The 19,055-nt window shown below is 32.7% G+C and overlaps 1 protein-coding gene and 1 long non-coding RNA gene across 2 annotated transcripts in view; both read right to left on the bottom strand.

Annotated features, from left to right (window-relative positions):
- Positions 1–16,536, bottom strand: part of LOC119632971 — a 47,266-nt gene extending 30,730 nt beyond the window's left edge. Inside the window, exons 1-2 of the mRNA XM_038026142.1 lie at positions 16,325–16,536; positions 5,891–5,996 (exon numbers count right to left, since the gene is read on the bottom strand). Coding sequence (XP_037882070.1) covers positions 5,891–5,996; positions 16,325–16,415 — 197 coding nt within the window. The 5' untranslated portion in view covers positions 16,416–16,536. The remainder of the gene's footprint in view (positions 1–5,890; positions 5,997–16,324) is intronic.
- Positions 16,537–16,634: 98 nt separating this feature from the next.
- Positions 16,635–19,055, bottom strand: part of LOC119633274 — a 27,393-nt gene continuing 24,972 nt past the window's right edge. Inside the window, exon 2 of the long non-coding RNA XR_005246865.1 lies at positions 16,635–16,749. This is a non-coding gene — a long non-coding RNA (uncharacterized LOC119633274). The remainder of the gene's footprint in view (positions 16,750–19,055) is intronic.

Below are 19,055 nucleotides of genomic sequence, written 5' to 3'. Positions count from 1 at the left end.
TGATGGTGTGATGTAGAAAGTAGAAAATTGTAAAAAAAGTTTATTGGGTTGACTTGAACAGGAATCCTTAAACAGAGCTAGAATTCCTATGATTATTTATTTTATTTTATTCCTTTTTTAAATTTTTTACTATTTGAGGCCAATGTAAAGAATCATAAGCATTAACTTGCAGTTCTATGTGCTCAGGCTGCGACTATTGGGGAAGTAAATTCCATTTCTGTAACCTTTCGCAATACAGCCGAGCCTCATGAGCATATAACAGATTGCAAATTAAGCATCAATGTGCGATCCTATGCCTCTGTCGGACGTCAGCTGGCTAGGAAACCGTTTATAGAGAAAATAAATATCGTTTCAATAAACTTTTCTAGTAGAGAGTCCCAACACCATTTCGCTGATTGTAAAGAAAATCGTCCCTCTCTAAAATTCTTATAAACTATATCATCCAGTAGAAAGCAGAATTGACTATTAAGGAGGTTTTCGGAAAATGTTTATTCTACGAAATCTTGGACAAAAACATAAGCAGGATAAGCGTAAGTTTGGGAAGCGTGCTTTTAACTTTTCCGCCGAAGACGCTACTCGTGCATTTCTCATTCAATCTACGTATGCACAGAAATTTTAAACAGATTTTTGGCATATTTTAGTGCACCGCTTTAAAGCTAAGGGCATAAAAATTTTTGATAGAGTTTTTTAAATATTATTTTTTCAAGATTTTCTTGGATATAAAAAAAACTATGCCTAAATTCGCTATTGAAATGCAACTCACGACTTACATTAACGAATAATATATAATTACACTTGAAAATATTTCTAACATAAAAGTACGAAAAGTAGTTCACTCCTTGTTGCTATTGTATAAGAATGTTGTGATAAATGTTTAGAGAGAGAAATTCTTTCTTTTAATTCAAGTGAAGCGTTAGTCAAGGCAAACACCGTGTGATGCTAAACTTTCATTGAAAATTTTCTTTATATTAAGTAAACAAATAGTTTAAGAAAATATAGATAAAACACTAAACAGGTTCTCAGAACATTTTAATATATATATATATATATATATATATATATATAGACATGACAAAAAAAAAAAAAAAAAAAATGAACAAAAAGAAAAAATTCTTTTAAAACTTTTTATCGCTCTTCAACAGCCATTGCATTCAATGCAATTTTTGTTTTATCTGTTCTCTGAATAAGAAACGACGGCGGCTTTGAAGTCTGACATCTTTGCTTTTTTGTTTCTTTCTTTCTCTTCTTTTTTTTTCTTGCCTTTTTTCTATGCTAGTTATTGCACTACAGCGTTCTGCGTATTCTTGGTAATTATCTTAGTAACTATGTACAGGATAGAGTTATTTTTATATTTAATTTGTTTTCTTTTTTTTTTTTGTTATGTTTATTTTCTGACTGACGTCATTAACATCACTCACGGCGAGTTTTATTTACTTAAAATGTTTATTCCATACAGCAATAAACTATTTAATTTGTTATGATTTCCTATAAAATTACTTTTGTACTTTAGGGTCAATTTAATCAACATAAAATCCATTATATTCGTTCGTTTGCGTTGCGCCTAAAGGCATAAAATGTTGCGTTGTTACAAAAGCATTTAACAACAAACAAAAAAAAAAAAAAAAAAAAATAGAAGAAGAAAATATTATTTAAAACTTTAATATTCTTTCTTTATGGACACATTTAAGTTTGACTTTAATTACGGTTATTACAAAAGTTAATAAACCGTCGAAAGCGCAGCGTAGAAGAGATTCAAGTAAACGCTGCAACTTTGTTCTTAACCGAACCGGACTAACGGCTATCGAATCATAGGAAAAGCAAAGACGTTTCTTTTTTATTGTTTTTAAAAGCCTAATAATAATGTGTTCCCCCCCGATTTATGCTCGTTTTAAATTTCTCTTACTAAAGTTTCTTACTTCATTTTTTTTTTTATTTTTATTTTTTTTATAGTTTATTTATTGCTTAACTAAAACTAAGATGTATATAGAAATTTTTATTTTTTCAATGTGCATATATTTAAAATGAGACAAGCTACTCTTACTTAGTTAGACAGCCACTTATGTATATATATATATGCATATATAGTGTACTACCATCACTGTTTTACTACTGACTACTTCTCAACTACTTTTTCTTTTTCTATTTTTTATTTTCATTTTATATATATAAATTTTTTTTTTAATATAACGCGCGCAGCATAAAATGAAAAAAAAAAAAAAAAAAAAAAGAAAAAAAGAAAAGAAAAAACTGTCATTTAGTTAATCATGAGTAAAACGATATGATACCGTATCCACTGTGTGCCACAGTCTGTTTGGTATTTAATGCTCTTTACTTTGGTTTTAGTATCAAATGTTATTCGTATCGTAATTTGAATTAATTTCAAATGAAACGTGAAAAAAAGACTTGAAAAAAGGGAAGTATTAATAAAAATCATAGACAACAGACAAAAGAGAAACAAAAAAAAAAAAAAAAAAACAAAACAAACTAAAAAAAAAAATAAAAGAGATTTAAAGACAAAGAAAACATTTAAGTAATTTTAGTTGAAATTTCAAAAGCTAGTTACAGAGAGAATAAAACGTTCGAAATTTATTTAAATGAAACGTAAAAAAAATCTTCAACTTAGGAGTAAAGTTTTAAGTTTAAGCTTCTACTGCTATTAAAAATTAATATCTTAGTATAAAATATAATCGCTTCCTTTTTAAATATCTAGGGAGATATTTAACTCTAACAGCAAAAGTATATCAAATTTCTTCATTAAATTTGTAGCAACTTGATAAGCACTTTAGATAATAGCTGGTCCAGTATATATAGTCGAGAGCAAAGGCGAGAGCATTAATTTTGTTTATTCAATTCATGCCCATAAACATTGATACACAGATAATTTCCTATATGATCTGATGTTTTCTTGGAAAACAAGCCTTTATTGTTTCCATTTCATTATTAATTGAGTAAAAAACGAAAAATTTTGACGCGTTTTCAACAATGAATAAAAACAAGTTCGAACCATTTGCGTAAGGCCAGCCAGATGATGCTCTATGTCTGATGTGCCTCTATATTTTGAGTGGTGGAAAATTGAAAGATATTAGTAATAGTCACGGGAGCATGGCTTGCTTGGAAAAGATCGTCGATTCAAACGTATTAACATGCACTAATGGAAAACAATGTCCGGAGGAACGGTACATAAGGTTGTGCTTTGAACTACAAACGAGTTAGGAGCCTCGAGCCTATCTAACTTAGCTGGAAAATTGTTTCTACTGTCTACTGTCAGCCACTAATGCGATTAAATGCGCTCTTGACGTTAATCGTCTACAATTGATCAATCGAAAATGTGCGGCTTCCCGTCCGAGAAAGCTTTGCTGCGAAGGGTAGGCTTTGCCCTGCCCGATTACCGTTTATTTCATATCTTTCAGAACCCTTTTAATGCCCTATGCAAGTCACTTGGTTCAGAATATTAGAAGTGCTACAGTCATTACGTAAGGTTTTACCCGCACGATTGCGAAGCCTCGTCGATCAAACTGATCCATATTTGTTTATTTGAAATATAATTTTCTTTTATTGCATGCAATGTATACACGAAGTAAAGGTAATAAGTAAGTGTTACAATAAGGCGTGGACAAATTTAAAACAAAAACACGTTTGCATAAACGCCACGAAGTTTTTCCATTATCTAATACATTATGCATTTCCACGTGTAACATAAGCAACAACACAAAAGTGTCGCAGGCCACAAGTATTTTCTTTGCTATATATATTAAATTTAATACAAGGCCAGAAAACACAGTTTTCTCTCACATGATTGGTGATTGGTCACGGCACTACAATACCGCTCTTAATCTATTTAGTCCATAATTAGTCGATACTTTGATTATAGTTGACTTCCTCTTTTCATTTTTTTTTTTCTTAGGATAATTGAGTCATGCTTTCTATCTGAATTATTGTGATTTTTATTGTACGGAACGATAGTGAAGACGGCGAACCTCCAAAGAAATCAAATTGGATTAGAACTACGCTGTACGTACCACTCCTTTGGTTGCCTGCACAGATATTTCAGCTTTCAAGAGTTATGAACTAAATAGAATAAAGTTTTTAAGCTTGACTTACTTGACAACTTTCGCAAAATACTTTTGCAAAATTTCGCTCAATGCTTGTTGCGTCGGTAACCTCGAATTTAAACGCGTTCTTTCTGTTCAGCTTATAATTCCATACTTCATTTTATGTCAATGCCTACTTCTAAATTAATACCACAGGGGGTCGTGAGTACATATACACTTCGAACATGAGAAATGATAATTCTAATAGGGTAAATAATTGTAACAATGACAACTCTACGTAGTAAGTTATGCCTTGAAAGTGGCTTAAAAGTTTTCTTAAGAGTTAAGTATTCTTGCTTTGCCTTTATTTTCAGTATCGTAGACTATTCTTTCGCATTCAACTCCCTAGGGACGTGACAAATATGAGATTTTTTATTCATTTTTATAACCATGATATTATGGGCCTTAAAAAGTTACGAATGGACGTACAAAGAGCAAGCTTGCTTTAGGCTTAAATCAATTCGGGTTCGGTTCACAGTTCGGCAGTGCACTAGCATGGACACATTGTCCACGGTCTATAATGCAAATTTATGCTTTCTGCCAGGTCAATATCGATTAATTTAGTTGAGGACTTTAAAAAAATTAATTGATTTGTGAAGAGGTACAGTTTTCCAATTTAATATTAGCTACAAATTACTGAGTCCCGTTGCTGCTATGAGTATGGGTAGCTAATGACACCTGTAGTTTGTTGTAATAATTTTTCAAAAACTTCCTTTCCTTGTAGCACCTATGACTGTGGTAAATAACGAACATTAGTTCGAGTCTGAATAATCAATGCACCATGTCTCACTAAGTATTAAAGACAATTTCATAAACGTTGAGAAAAATGTCACGAATGCTATGAATGTACAATGCTAGCGCTCTAAGAAAAGAACAAAACGTTTTAAGCAAGACACGGGTTTATAAGTGGAAAAGCTGTACTATTTTTTAAATCTGATGAGTTTTCCAATGAGTTTTTTCACTTTACTTTAACTTTAAGCACAAGTGACTTGTTTTAAAATTTTTTAAATATCGAAATTTTTCAAATACGACGTAATTTCAATTTTTTTATTATTTATTCTTTAACATTTCAATTCTTTTATGAAATTTTTTCCTCTCAAAACTAAAAATTTATTTAATATTTACAATTTAAAAAAAGAAAAAATTAAATAAAAAAAAAAAGTTTAATCTATATATTCTACCAATTCTCCACAATATCCACTCAGCTATGCGCACATACAAACATAAAAACACAAACACAGTTACTTCTCATCATAACTGACACGAATATATATATATATGCGATGTATATATATATATATATATATATATATTATGAAATTAAATTCAATCTGTAGCATTTTTATTTTGTGGTTCATGTCGCAGGCGTATACAAAAGTTGTTTTTTTTTCTTTTTTCATTATATATAAAATATGAGCTGTAAGGTAAATAAAACCAGCATAATTTTGTTTTAAATTTTTTATATACGTATTTTACTCTTCAAAACGCATTATATAAAATTTATAAACGTTTATGTTTGTACGTGAGCGTAAATATATATATGAAGTTATTCATTATTGCGTTTATGCTGAGATTGTTATGTCATTTCCTGTATGTTGGCTGTGTGCGTGCGTATGAGCATAATTTTGTGGAAATTTAAAATTACGGATTTGTTATATATATTATAAACATGTGCACACAAACAACACAAGCGCGCACAAATATTCACACATTTACATATTTATATACATGCATATATATTAATATATGTATATGATGTTTTTTTTTTTTTTTTTTTTTTTTTGTAAATAAATATTCACCTCGCATGTTGCGGCCCAACAAATCCGGCATCATGAGCTGAACTGGCTGTAATTTGAGTGTCTGTAATTGCACCCGATTCCATGCCCAAGGGCCTATTACATGTGGCTGCAAAACAAAAAAGAAAAATGACAAAAATCAATAAATCTCTTGAAAACATTGTTTTCTTAATTAATTTGAAAATTTTTATTCAAGTAAATAAATAAAACCAAAAAAAAAAAAAAAAAACCTAAACAGCAACGACAATATTTAGACATATCAAGAAAAATCTTAGAAATTTGTATTCTTTCTGATACTAAATTGAAACGTATGCAAGTGTTGTATATATATATATATATATATATATGTATATATCTCATACTTTAATGTCTCTTGCTACGCACTCATCTGTCATTTCAACTCAAGCATATACGAACATTCTATGTTCATCAGCTACATAACAGGGTGTATTCGATTAGTCTCACTACTTGTAACATTCAAATATACGCAACAGAGTTTCTAAAAGTTTACCACACCATGCATAGCAAATTTTGTTATAATTGTTTAACTAAAGGTGTTGGTCGCTTTTACGAAGATCAGCGATACGTTTCAAGTAAAAATTGTAGGTTACGTCCTCTCTGCCTTGAAATGGATACTTTGCAATGCAATATCATCTCCACAATATATTTCTATATAACTTTGGAGTATTTGTCTAGAATCGTAGTATGAATAGCATACAATAAATAAAATTAATTTATCTAACAATTCTTCTGAATTGCTAGCAAGGAAGACTTTACATCCGATTATGGATCAATAGTTAACTACAGGTCTAAATACCAATTTCAAAGATGTGATCACAAGTAGATCCTGAATTGCTCTCTCTTTGCGCATATCTTCACTGTTTGCCGATGCAAAGACCGTACGTGTATCTTTGCTTCCTTGCCCAGGTTTTCAACCATTTTACTATTCCGTTGTTGGTCTATTGACTTGTCCCCATAAACTTCCGTTTTCTGGCCGTCTGTTTAAGTGCCTGCCAAAAACTGCTTCTTTTACTATTTGTTTTCATGTTCATTTATCCCATGTCGTGCATTTGTCAAATTATGAGCTGATCACATGCATCGTTCTTTGTACATCTTTCACTATACATCTATCTTTTTATTTTTCCTTCCACGCGTTTTTCTATCTCACCAACTACCTTTTAAGCAATCTATCTGTCCGTCCGGTCCTCTTCATCCGTCTATATTATCAACTGCGTCTATCCTTATCTTCGTCCACTTGCTTGTGGCTACTTCGTTTCTGCTGCCTATCTTGATCTTTACTTGTCATCTATCTACTTATCTTTCTGTTCATCCTGCACACAAAACCGAGTATCCGCTGCTTCCTTTTTCTGTATCTTTATAGATGTTTATAGATCCCAACCGTATGTCCGCCTGTCTATTAACCTGACTATTTACCGATGTGTGAGTCGATTTGATTGGCTGCTTATATCTTCATTCGTTTGATAGTCGATCTTATGGTTTATTTGTCTCTGTCACAGATCGTTTCTCTGTCCTAGCGTTGGCATATTTTTCATTCGACTCTTTTCTCTGTTCAGTCCATTTCTATTTTTGTCAGTGCCCTGATTCGTCAAATTTCTAAAACTTAGCATATAAGGGAGTGCACCTACAGATTAAATTTAAAATACGGTTGTTTCGATCAATCCGAGAATATTGTTTTTTTTTTCGAGGCTTGAAGCTATCACTCGAGATTACCGATCAAAGCGTTGTGTTACTAAAGGTTTAGCACTTTCGATTTAATATGAAATAAATCAAACGAACGGTGTGTATTAGAAATTCGACTCGAAGCGACTTAATTCTATAATTCGTAATCACCAAGAATAGTTTTGAATTTTTCACCGACGCGTGAAAATCAATCATATAATGATATCTTCTTACGGGTGGGTGGTCCGGCCGCCACAAGTTTATGAAATTAAAAAAGTAAAATTCTTTTGAAGTTTTTCTCACTAATGTCTACGAAGCACAAAGGAATTTTTCGAATTCTTTTTTTTTTTGGTATAAAAATTTTATTAATTTGAATTAATTATAAGTGTAAATTTACTGAGAATTCTGTTTTCATCACTTATTTCAAATATTGAAAATATTTTCTTCTATTTTCTTTTTTTGTTTTTTTTTTTTTTTTGTTTCTTATAAATTGTTAATGGCTGATTTATAAGTTCCCGTCAATTTTAAATCCTTTGAATTGTTAATCGCTCACAAAACCATGGGAAGAAAAAGAAATCATTGCCTCATTACTGTCATTAAACCCTTAAATACAAAAAAAAAAAAAAAAAAGATCGTTACATATAAATCTTCTTTTTTACAAAAAAAAAAAACAACAAAAACAGTAATCCTGAAAATTTATAACCCTTATGCGCTCGCATTTCGCTTTTGTAAAAGACTAAGTAAACAAGTCAACAATATTTACAATACAGTCAAAGTTATAAAATTTACCTTAATACAGCAACAACAACAAGAACAACAACAATAATAATAATAATAAGAATTTTTTCGATACTGTCGGTCTGAGTGGTTGACTGACTGAATGACTGCTTGCTTCAAGCATCGTGCCTTTACAAAAAGAATATACACATATATAGGAATGACAGGCAGACATTCAGTCAGTTATAGAAAAGTATAAAATACACAAATGTGTAACTAGCAAATCCCTTCCGTTTACAGGTATATTAACAAAGTCGTGCATGCGCTTGTGTGTTTTTAAAAGCCAAAAGAGATGTGACTTCATTCCCGATATTATGGTACAATAAATAAAATCACTAAGCAAAATGTCTGTATGATTTGAAATGTCTGTTTGCTGTCGAGCTGAAGTTTTCCTACCGATGCTGCTGCTGCTGCTGCTGCGATTGCAGATGATGCTGCTATTCTCTCTTCTTATTATTCTTACTGTTATCGTAATTGTTGTTGTTGATTAAACATGATATGCCGCATGAGTTGATTCTGTTAAAAGACCTTTTGTGCAAGAAACAAAACAAACAAAAAAAAAAAAAAAAAAAAAGAATAAATAAAAAGAAGAAGAGGAGAGGAAAAAAAAATAACACGCACTGAACTACTACTGCTTATAAGGCATTGTATCCGTCGTGCACTCTCGCACATGAATACCCTACACAGGATAGAAATGCATGGTTAAATGGATTTTGAAAATTTCTGCTGTTATTGTAATGCATTCACATGGAAAATTTTTGTGTTACATTCATACATACATTTATTCATCTTACTCTACGTTAGATATATAGATAGATAGATAGATAGATAGACAGATAGTTGTTGGCAGTTATTGTATTAGTATTGGTATAAGTTGTTAGTGTTGTTGCTGTTGTTACTTAACAATATCTTGATATTTACGGTAACAATGATATCTATGTGTGCAATTTGTTAAACTCAATGAAGCCAAGACTCAAAACTGCCGGTCTCTTTCTCTCTTTCTATCTATTTCTCCCCCTCTCTATCTCTCTTTCTCAACATTTTGCTTTTAGGTTTTTCTCTTTTCATATCTGTTTAGATTAAAATAAATTTTATTTATAAAGTCTCGAAAGATTGTGACTTTAAATCACTCTAACGGTTATGCTATAAATCTAACATTTACGTAAAATATCAAGTTTTAATTAATGTTTTCATTAAAAATGAGTTCATTAACTTTTGTTTTAAATATTTTTGCATTTTTTTTTTTTTGTTGTTGTTGTCGATCTCTCCTTTGATTTTAAACACTTTGTTGAGCGTGCGTCAGGCAATCAATATTTTTAAAATTAACCAGACACGCATAAAATTTAAAAGCAGCATGAGGTATATTGTGTTTTTTTCTTTTTTAAGATATTTTTTCGTTTTTTTGTTGTATTTGTTTTTTTTTTTTTTTTTCTTAGACAACGACTTGCATTGATGGCTGTTTCACACTCATGCGAGCATGCGGTGCATATGACGTATATTCACGCAATAACGAAATATCGCTGATATTCGGTTAAGACTATGGTAGACCAAGGAAAAAAAAATGTTTCGTTTATTAATCTTGGAATTTAAAACAGAAAGCAATTAAGAAGAATAAGTGATCGTAATAAAAATAAAAAAAAAACAAAATTACATAAATGCATGTGAAGACAACAAATAAAGTAATAAATCCATGTAATTAGTAATTAGGGAAATATAATAATAGGTTCATACAGTGGCAATGAAAAGGAAAAAAAATAACCTGAAAGAAGAGGAAACGATGCTGAATGGTGGATCTATTAACCTTAAGATCTACAGAAAGACAGGCAAAAACTCCAAGGCCAAGGCGCGAGCATTAAATATCCACCACCACTTGACTTAATACAGTTGTTGTTCACACAATGACTTTCCAAAATTGGACGGTATATCGAAGCAATCTAAAAAGTGATTCGATTCAAGCATTTTCAATACCGTTCTTATGGCCAAAACAGTTTCGTGTGCCGAATATTATGAAAATATCTCGAAAAGGTGCGACCTGTAGGTTGCACACAAGGCAACAAGATAGACAGGCGGACAGACAAACTTAAATCGATTTCTCAGATGATTCTTCAGGTCCTTTTGGATATTGCATATATCCGTATAAACTTAATATACTTTTTTACCACGAATGGTGTAGGGTACAATGACATTATATTCCCTTTCTAGACTGACCGAGTTTGTTGATTAATCGGTGCAGTTCCCTTTTTTGCAGTTCCCTTTTAGTTGCCCCCACCTATATATTCTTGTCAAACTTTAAATCGATACGCAAAATATTACGGATCTATTATGATGCATTAATTCAACATCTATAGGAGCAATTACAACGTTTGAGATTTTCGGACGATATACTCGCTCATATTTTTTATCGCATGCAAGCTACTTGTTTTGACTTCATTGCATAGAAAATTTCGTCTCAACTAAAGTCAATATTATTGCAATAAGAAGTTTCGATTTTCGAGAAGAGAAACTCAGACATTGGTCTAACAATGGCTGAAAGGGCCCCTAAGAACTTTTTTAACTGCAGATTGGCAGACTACAGAGTGATTTTTTTTTGATTTGAACGCGCACTACTTTCGCTGCAGACCGCTTTAAAGATGCCTTGTGGGTGTAACTCCGGTGGTGCATTTTTTTTTTTATACTTTTCGAAAATAGTTTCTATCTTAATATCATATTTAAATATCTCTTATATTGTCTCGTACAATGGTACAATCGGTACAATGTTTTCGGTCAACGCTCACTTCATAGCACTCACTCACTCTAAACCAATGCTTTCTGTTACGAAAGTCTACGGCTAAATAGTATGCTCCCTATTTATGGCAACAAAGAGATATTATCATGTGCCACTCGAAAAATCCATGAAAAATACCCTATCAATAAAAAAATCGATATTGTATGCGAATATTTGGGACCCCATACAATGACTAGATAGGCTTTTCCCTGTTTCCTTAAAGATTTTAGAAAAAAAAAAACTAATTTCATGGCAATCCAAGTTACTTCTCCCGCTATCGTCTCACTCTATCTCTCCTTTTCGCACTCAATAGTGCACTAAACAATGTTAAGTAGCATCAAATACTAGGTGCAAAGTAGCAAACCGGCTGTTCAAGAATGAAGGAGTATTTGCCATCGGTTGGCAAATAAAGGTGTTCCTTTCCTTAAGTAATGTATAAAAAAAAAAAATAATTATAGTATAATCTGGTTTGTAAGCATGTAGATATTTCCAAGAGACTTTCCAATATTGGCGTTCTTGAATGCTAATATCTCAGAGAGTTTTGGCCAAGTTAGGATCATTCAACTTTTTCGTTCTAATAGTTTCTACTTTTCATGCTGGTGCACCTCTTCTGATAGATATAAATATTCCAAAGATTGCCGCCCGCCCTCTCACAGCTTGGAAGCTACTTTATTAAAGATAATGCCTTACTGTGTATTGCATATGCCGTCGTACAAAACCTTTAATATTTACATGATATTCCTCTGCGACCTTCACGAAAAGGCACATGTCCTGAATGTTAGGTGTACAAATCTGTTCTCTGGAAAAAATAGCCAATCATTTAAGACGTACTTGCTAAAAAGCCTAATAATCGAAATATTCACCGTTACATTCTATCAAGTACTCTGTTACCTTCTATCAAGTAGTTTACGAATGCCCTCGAACTAGAAACATAATGATTTCGAGCCAAAGTAATCAAAGTCTTTTTGGCGCGTCTTCACTTTTGTGAGGCGTTGATCTGTTAAATACGAGACCATCGATGTAAACAAACCGTTATCAAAATGAGCCAAATTTAGGGAATAAGCTGCAATCGGAAAAGTTTCTAATCTCGTTGGTTGCTTGTGCTGTCTGGGTACGAACGTAGCCATGAAACACTCGTAAGTGATTTTTTTTCTCAACGGTTAGTTTAATTAATTTAATTGGTCTTTATGTCGTTCAAGTGTAGGTGATTGGTTTTTGATCCCACCAAACGAGCGGCAGCACTTTCTGAACGTGAATCTCCACCGACTTTGCAAGAGAAATGGATGATTGTTCTGGATAAACTCTATCCTTGTTTTCATTAACGATTGCGGTACCTGGTGCCTTTTTCATCGTCCGTAACAACTTGGTTAAAACAGTCCTTCATTTCACGGCAACTTAACAACTTTAAGCTGACATCTACCTTAAGGATGTTTGTTCTCTTCTGTTAGTTCAAGAGAAAACCTATTTTTTCCTTTCTTTTGTATCTTGCACATTGTATGCAATCGAGCTGAAATTGCTTTTTGTTTCATCCATAAATGTACAACGAGCTTTCTTTGAATTTGTGCGTTGTGTTCTCGTCTCGTAAGCTTTGATTTTTCTGATCCACAACACCTTTCGGGAAACTGCAGACCGTTCATCAGCTTGAAGACTACAATTTTAAACACGAAGTCTTGGAAACTCATTTTCTAATTATTTCATAAATTACTGCATTTACAAACGCAACCAACTTGATACACAGGCGCTTACATATTGCAAACAACTGCAACTTACAACATGCGAGCATCAGTGTCATTGTTATTTACAACCAGAAGAGCGGAAGAAATGAATACGTTTGGTATGCTTTATAAAGCAACCAATTTCAGCACAAAGAATTTATTTGTACACCTAACAGAAGCGGGCAGGAAAAAACAGACAATTAGATAACGGTTTTTGCAAAAAAAAAGAAAAAAAAAGAAAAATCGAAGAAAAACAAAGCTTCCAGTATTCGTTTGAAAGAATGATTTTCGTTTCGAAATTCATTCATTTCATAATTGCGATCTTCAGTTTTGCTGCTGAATAGACACTCAAGCGCGCTGACTGACAACACAATTTGCCCGGAAAGGAATTCCAGATTAAACAAATTGAAAAAAAATTGAGAAAACAAGAAAACAAAAACAAAATATCCATTTCAAGTCGGTTGGGGAATGTCGCCGTTTCGCTATTGTTACGAGGTATGCAAAAGAGCTTCTATCATACTGCTCTGCGTTGCAATAGTTGTCAGTTCTTTTTGCGTAACAAATACTCTCGAAGGATGGAAAATTTTTCAAAAAAAATTATTCCAACAAGCATTGAATTGAAAAAACTTAGAAAATCTTATTTTAGCAGAGAATTTATTTAAAAGTTTGAAAAAACGAATGGAGGATAATCCAAATAGTGCTCTACCTCTTGGGAGTTGCATTCAAGTTGCTTGGAAAGTTTCCTGAAAACTCTTTCGCTTATCTACATTCTTATACATGTAGAATAGAAGGGATTTTTTTTTTTAATTTTGAAAAAATTTATACAAATTTTAAGTTTAGAAATGTATAATAATTTAATATAGGAAAGACAACGTAAGTTCAGTGAAGGTGGCTGCCTTAAGCGGTTCGTTGATGCGGTCACACTGAACAACTCCCTTTAGCAACAAGTAAAAGATCGCATGACCTCTAATCGCAATAAGAAATTCTTTAACGAAATCGGAAAAAGTTAACATAAGCAAATTAAGATTTAAGCGACAAAATACTAAATATCTTGATTACTGGATTAATGAAAACTGGTATCCCTCCATGGAAATCATATGCCGAAAAGAGGCAGCAAGATGTTCATTTTATAAATATAAGAAAGTTTTTAAAAAACGGTGATCTCCATATTAGCCGTAAACTTGGGCTTGGAAATTATTACGTTTAGCTTATTTCTAGCACTAGGCAACGGAAATGCGAACGTTAAAGATAGTTAATGTGTAGACTAGAGTAGACTAGAAGCTTTCGAAACATGAGTGCAAAGTAGATTACTGAAAGTATCCTGGCCCGAACGGTTAACAAATACAGAAGTACTTTTAGAAATCAGTCAAGATCAACAACAAGTCTAGCATATAGGAAAAGATCGTATGTGGGACACATAAAGTCAAATCGAAAACACTAATTCCTGTAGCTTGCCTTATAGTAGCAAAATCGAAGGAATTCATGGTATAGGCAGAAAGCAAGCATGTTGGCTTCGTAATGTACGCCAATGGACGGGCATAAAGAATTTAGGACACATGTCAGCAGCTGCAAGAGACAGTGGCGGGTTTTCTGTGGTTATTGGAAACCTAGAATGATTATGTAATAGGTGCTTGCTTGTATTTTGATCAGCGACCTCGTGGTGAAAATGATAAAGTAAATACGAAGCACGAAGGAATACAACGATAATTTCGACATTTCTCTACACAAACTAATAGTTTCCCATTTAGAATTATTGTGTTATCCAATGTTGACGCCAATCCTAGGACGCTAAAAATTGCATTTTCGACCTTCATTACTTGCATTGTTGGATTTGCTGCCGAAGTCCATCAAACACTTTTAAAAGCTTAAGCTGATGTGTTTCATCATATTTCACAAATGTGGTAGATTTGTTGTCGATCGTAAGGAACAGCTCAGGGCACCAAAAAAGTTCAAAGACAATGGATTCCAAGACTTACTGGACGAAAAACTATCTTCATATCCGAACAAACTTTCGAGCAGCTTAGCATTTGATGAATGCAGACTTTTGCACGCCGTGGGAAAGATCGAAAGGAGCTACCCCACGAATTGAGCGAAACTGTTATTCCGAACAGCGGTTCGACCACATCGTAGTTTCATTGCTTGACAGGCAAAAGAGGATAGTTTTCTGTGGCGTCCTGTGTATCGGATAGCGATACTACAATAATTAACAAGCGCAAAAAGTCATATGTTAGCCTGGGAGAGCCCCCCATGGCCATAGAGTTTTGCTGCGCAAGCTTTTAAATAAATTAATCTATTGTATGTTCACTAAGATTTGATATCGATTAGGCAGATGAAGAAGAAGAGGCTTAAACTCGTTCTACTTCTTGATATTGTTTCCATCGGATTTGTGAAGAAGGTCAACACAAATGCTTAACCCTTTTAATTCTTTGCATAATTAATTATTCTTTTAAAGCTTTAGTATTCGCTTTGATAGAAATTTCAATGCTTAACATTAAGCAAAGAAAGTCACTCCTTGTTCTACTCTTATGATATTTTCTTCTGAGTTATCCCAACTTTTGCGGAAACGAGTTGTGAGGAACTTTGCTTTTCTTATTAAAAACAAAAAAAAAAAGAAAACAATTACCATTTTCTTATCATTTAAAGGAAAAATTTCAACTTTCTATCCTGCAAAAAATTTCTTTAAAACGTATAAGTTTTGCAATTTAATGAGATGATGCATAGCAACAATTTATGGCTTCTCTATCGTATATCATTGAAGTAGACTTTCTTGCCAATGGCAAGGAAAAACTTAATTCAATTTCTTCCCATACACACAAACACGTGCGCATAAATGGAAGGCAAAAGCCAAAGACCAAAAAGTTCCTTATTTAACAAACAGCACCCCATAAAAATGTCAATAGTTAAATGGTTGGCTATGAAACTGAGGACGTCTGCACAAGGCGGGCAATAATAACAATAACAAAAAAAAAAATATAAAAAAAAAGAATAAAAATAAATAAATAAATATCATATCTTTCGGAATATGCTACATATGCGAAAAGCCACGAAACGCCGCCGCTGCTGTTGAGAATACCAAGCGAACCATTAAAAACCCATAAGTATCTGCATACGAGCTGATATATCCGCATATGCATATGCGTATAAAGAAAACGATAGCATTTGCTTAAGGAAGACAAAGAAGGAAGAAGATGTTACATTATATCCCGCTGATTTTAACTGGAACTGCTTAAGCAAACTACAAGCTTCAGCATAAAAGAACATTTTATGTAAAATGACGTTTAAATAATAAAAAAAGGCTTCTACGGTTTGCAATTTTTCTTTCTCGTTTTTTTTTGTTTTTCTTGTCTTGTGACCTCAGCCAGAGAGTAATGTATTTTTTTCTTATTTCTTTTTTTTATTTTTTTTTTTATTTTTTTTTTTTTTGCAAGAAGGAAACTTCAAATAGAGTTAATGACAACTAATATGCAGAGCAATATATATTTTTGTACATCATCTACTTACCGATATCGAATCCTTGGTTCGGTGTAGCATGCAATACCACTAAGCTTAGTAGGGTTAAAAGCTGATAGGAAAGGCACTGTTGGGAGAACATTTTGCAGGTGGTAATGATGGTGGTGGTGGTGGTAGTGGTGGTGGTGGTGGTGGTAGTGGTGGTAGTCGCCGCGTTGTTGGTGGTGTTGGTAATATGAGAGTTCAAGGTAAGTCGTCGTTGTTGTTGTTGTTGTTGTTGTTGTAGTTGAAGATATTTTCTTCTTAAAAATAATTTCGCTTTAGTCAACATTATCATCTTTTGGTTTTTATTCGCTTCTTCTTATTTTATTTAACTCTAGTTTAGTTGTAAAAAAAATAGACAAAAAAAAAAACGAAGAAGGCAGTAGTTTTGCTGTATTAAATTTGTAGAAATATTAAGCAGTCGCTGAAGAGATCTGCAAGAAGAGAGAAAAATTTATTTGGTTTTTTTGTTGTTTTTTTTTTTTATTGAATTTTTACTCAATCAAGAAAAATTTTCACTTCTAAAGCTTTATCTACCACCTGCAGTTTTACAAATAAATACTAACTTGAGAGGAGAAAAGCAAAAGAAAAACTTGTCTGATCCATTAACTCGATTAAATTGGAAACGTTGCACAAGTTTGTTAAAAGCATAATAACAATGTCGACGACATTTACTAGAAGATAGTGTATTGAAAAATTTATGCGTATGAGGCCAACAACTAATTGCAATTTATGATAACGTATTGCTGTTAACAGCAAGAGCTAAAAAAAAAAAATGAAAATAAAAAAATTAAAAAAATAAAAAATCGTAATAAAGCCCGAAAAAAATTTCTCTCAAAGACTTTTCAAAAAGCGGAAAAAATCTTCTTCATTTGACTCTTGATATGCACATATGCATGTTTGGACTTATATTTGCAGATATATACAATATATATATATATATATATATATATGCTTATGTTTGAATTTTTGCAGATTGTGTTTGCGAAATATGTGAGCACAACATGCCATGTCAAGACTTGACAGCTGTCAAAATAGTTAACTCTCTGTAGACATTTTAAAAGCCGAACAAAAAACTGTCAAATATATGCGCGCCGGGGATTTTTCCTTTTTTTTTTTTTTTTTTTTTTTTTTTTTGTTTTTTTCGTTTGCTAAGTTTCTTTTCATATTGTTTTCGGTTATTAAATCAAGAACGTGAAACGCTCGAAAGGCCTTGAAGTTTTGCAGCAATGAAGCACTGCCAAAAAACTTTTCGTTTATTAATTTATTAAATGAAAAAAAATTCACATTGTCACCGACATGACATTTATGTAAAACAATTGACATCTAACTGCTTCTCTTTTTTTTTTGTTTTTTTTTGTTTAAAAAGGAAAACTTAAAGGAATTTTACAAAAAGTTTTCAGCAATTAATTATGACAATAAACAAAGCATATTTATATAAAAACAAGTGAAAACACCATAGCGGGGTATGGACTAACGTTAAATGAGCGACACCACCTCTCTTAATGCAGTTATTCATATAACAACTTTTCAAAATAAAGTGTCATATCGAAAGCGGTCAGCAAAATGGTCCGATCTGAACCAAACCGTTGTAACAAATTTCATTCGAACATCTGAAAAATTTGTGCCTGAATTGAACGCAATGGATCACCTAAGTGATCCGATCTGAATCATCATCAGTAGCTTTCATCTTTGGGCGGAAACATGTCGTTGTAGCAAATTTCATCAAAATATTTTAAAAATTTGGGTCCTACAGGCTGAACACACGAATAGAAGACACGCAGATAGACGGACGGACAAGCTTAACTTCAAAAAGCGATTCCGAATCGCTTGGTATAATAAAAGGAATATCTGTCTCAACTCCTAACCAGGTACCATAAGTAGTTTAGGGTATAAAGAAATGAACTTAAGCTGTAAACAAAAAAACAAAAACATTCTAATAACTACCGCGGTTTGCGCTACAGACTGAGAACCATACCGTGGTGGGATTCGTTACAAAACACGTGTGCGGATTAGCGGTTAAACAGCCAAAGCTATAATAGTTTTATATAGTAAACGGGAGAAACCGGCAGTCTTGGAAGGAATGTTCGCCGGTCCCCAGACGCCGGCTCAGACGTATTTCTTTAGCTCTAAGGCGATTTGCGCGACGATCTTTCAAAGGAGTGAATGAAGCGTTTCTGTCGTACATTTTTTTTTTTTTTTGATAACAGTCACGGATTGCATAGTAAAATTTGTAAAATGTAGTAGAAGTGGTCGGACCATGCTAATAAAATCATCAATTAGGTGTATATACAATAAATGTAGGCGTTGTATCGCAAAAACAAATATTAGAATTACTTGATATCTAGTATCACTCTAGTATACTAATTTTGCTAATAAATATAATTAAATCACCATCAAGTGTCTTCTACTTAACACTCCTGCCTAGGCGATAACGTAATGTAGTAGAACTAAAGTTCTAATCTTTAATTCTCTGTAGAACATAGTAGTACACTTGATATGTTCACTCTAGTCAGTTTATCCGACCTTGGGTTGTTGATGCGATGGAATAGTGACAACCACTCTCTCTGTCTCGCTGTCTCATAGACACATATCGACTGCGGATGTGCTTCAATATTACATGCACAGATGCTTTTTCCTCTTTCTTCCTCTTATGTTTGTGAATTTGTAAACATTTTTCTATGTAAAAATCTTCTTTCCATATGTTTGGAAAGTATTGAGTTTTCAGTTGTGCGTAGCA

This window comes from Glossina fuscipes, unplaced genomic scaffold, assembly GCF_014805625.2.
Source record: "Glossina fuscipes isolate IAEA_lab_2018 unplaced genomic scaffold, Yale_Gfus_2 2, whole genome shotgun sequence".
Lineage (NCBI taxonomy): Eukaryota > Metazoa > Arthropoda > Insecta > Diptera > Glossinidae > Glossina > Glossina fuscipes.
This window is presented reverse-complemented; position numbering and strand designations above follow the sequence as displayed.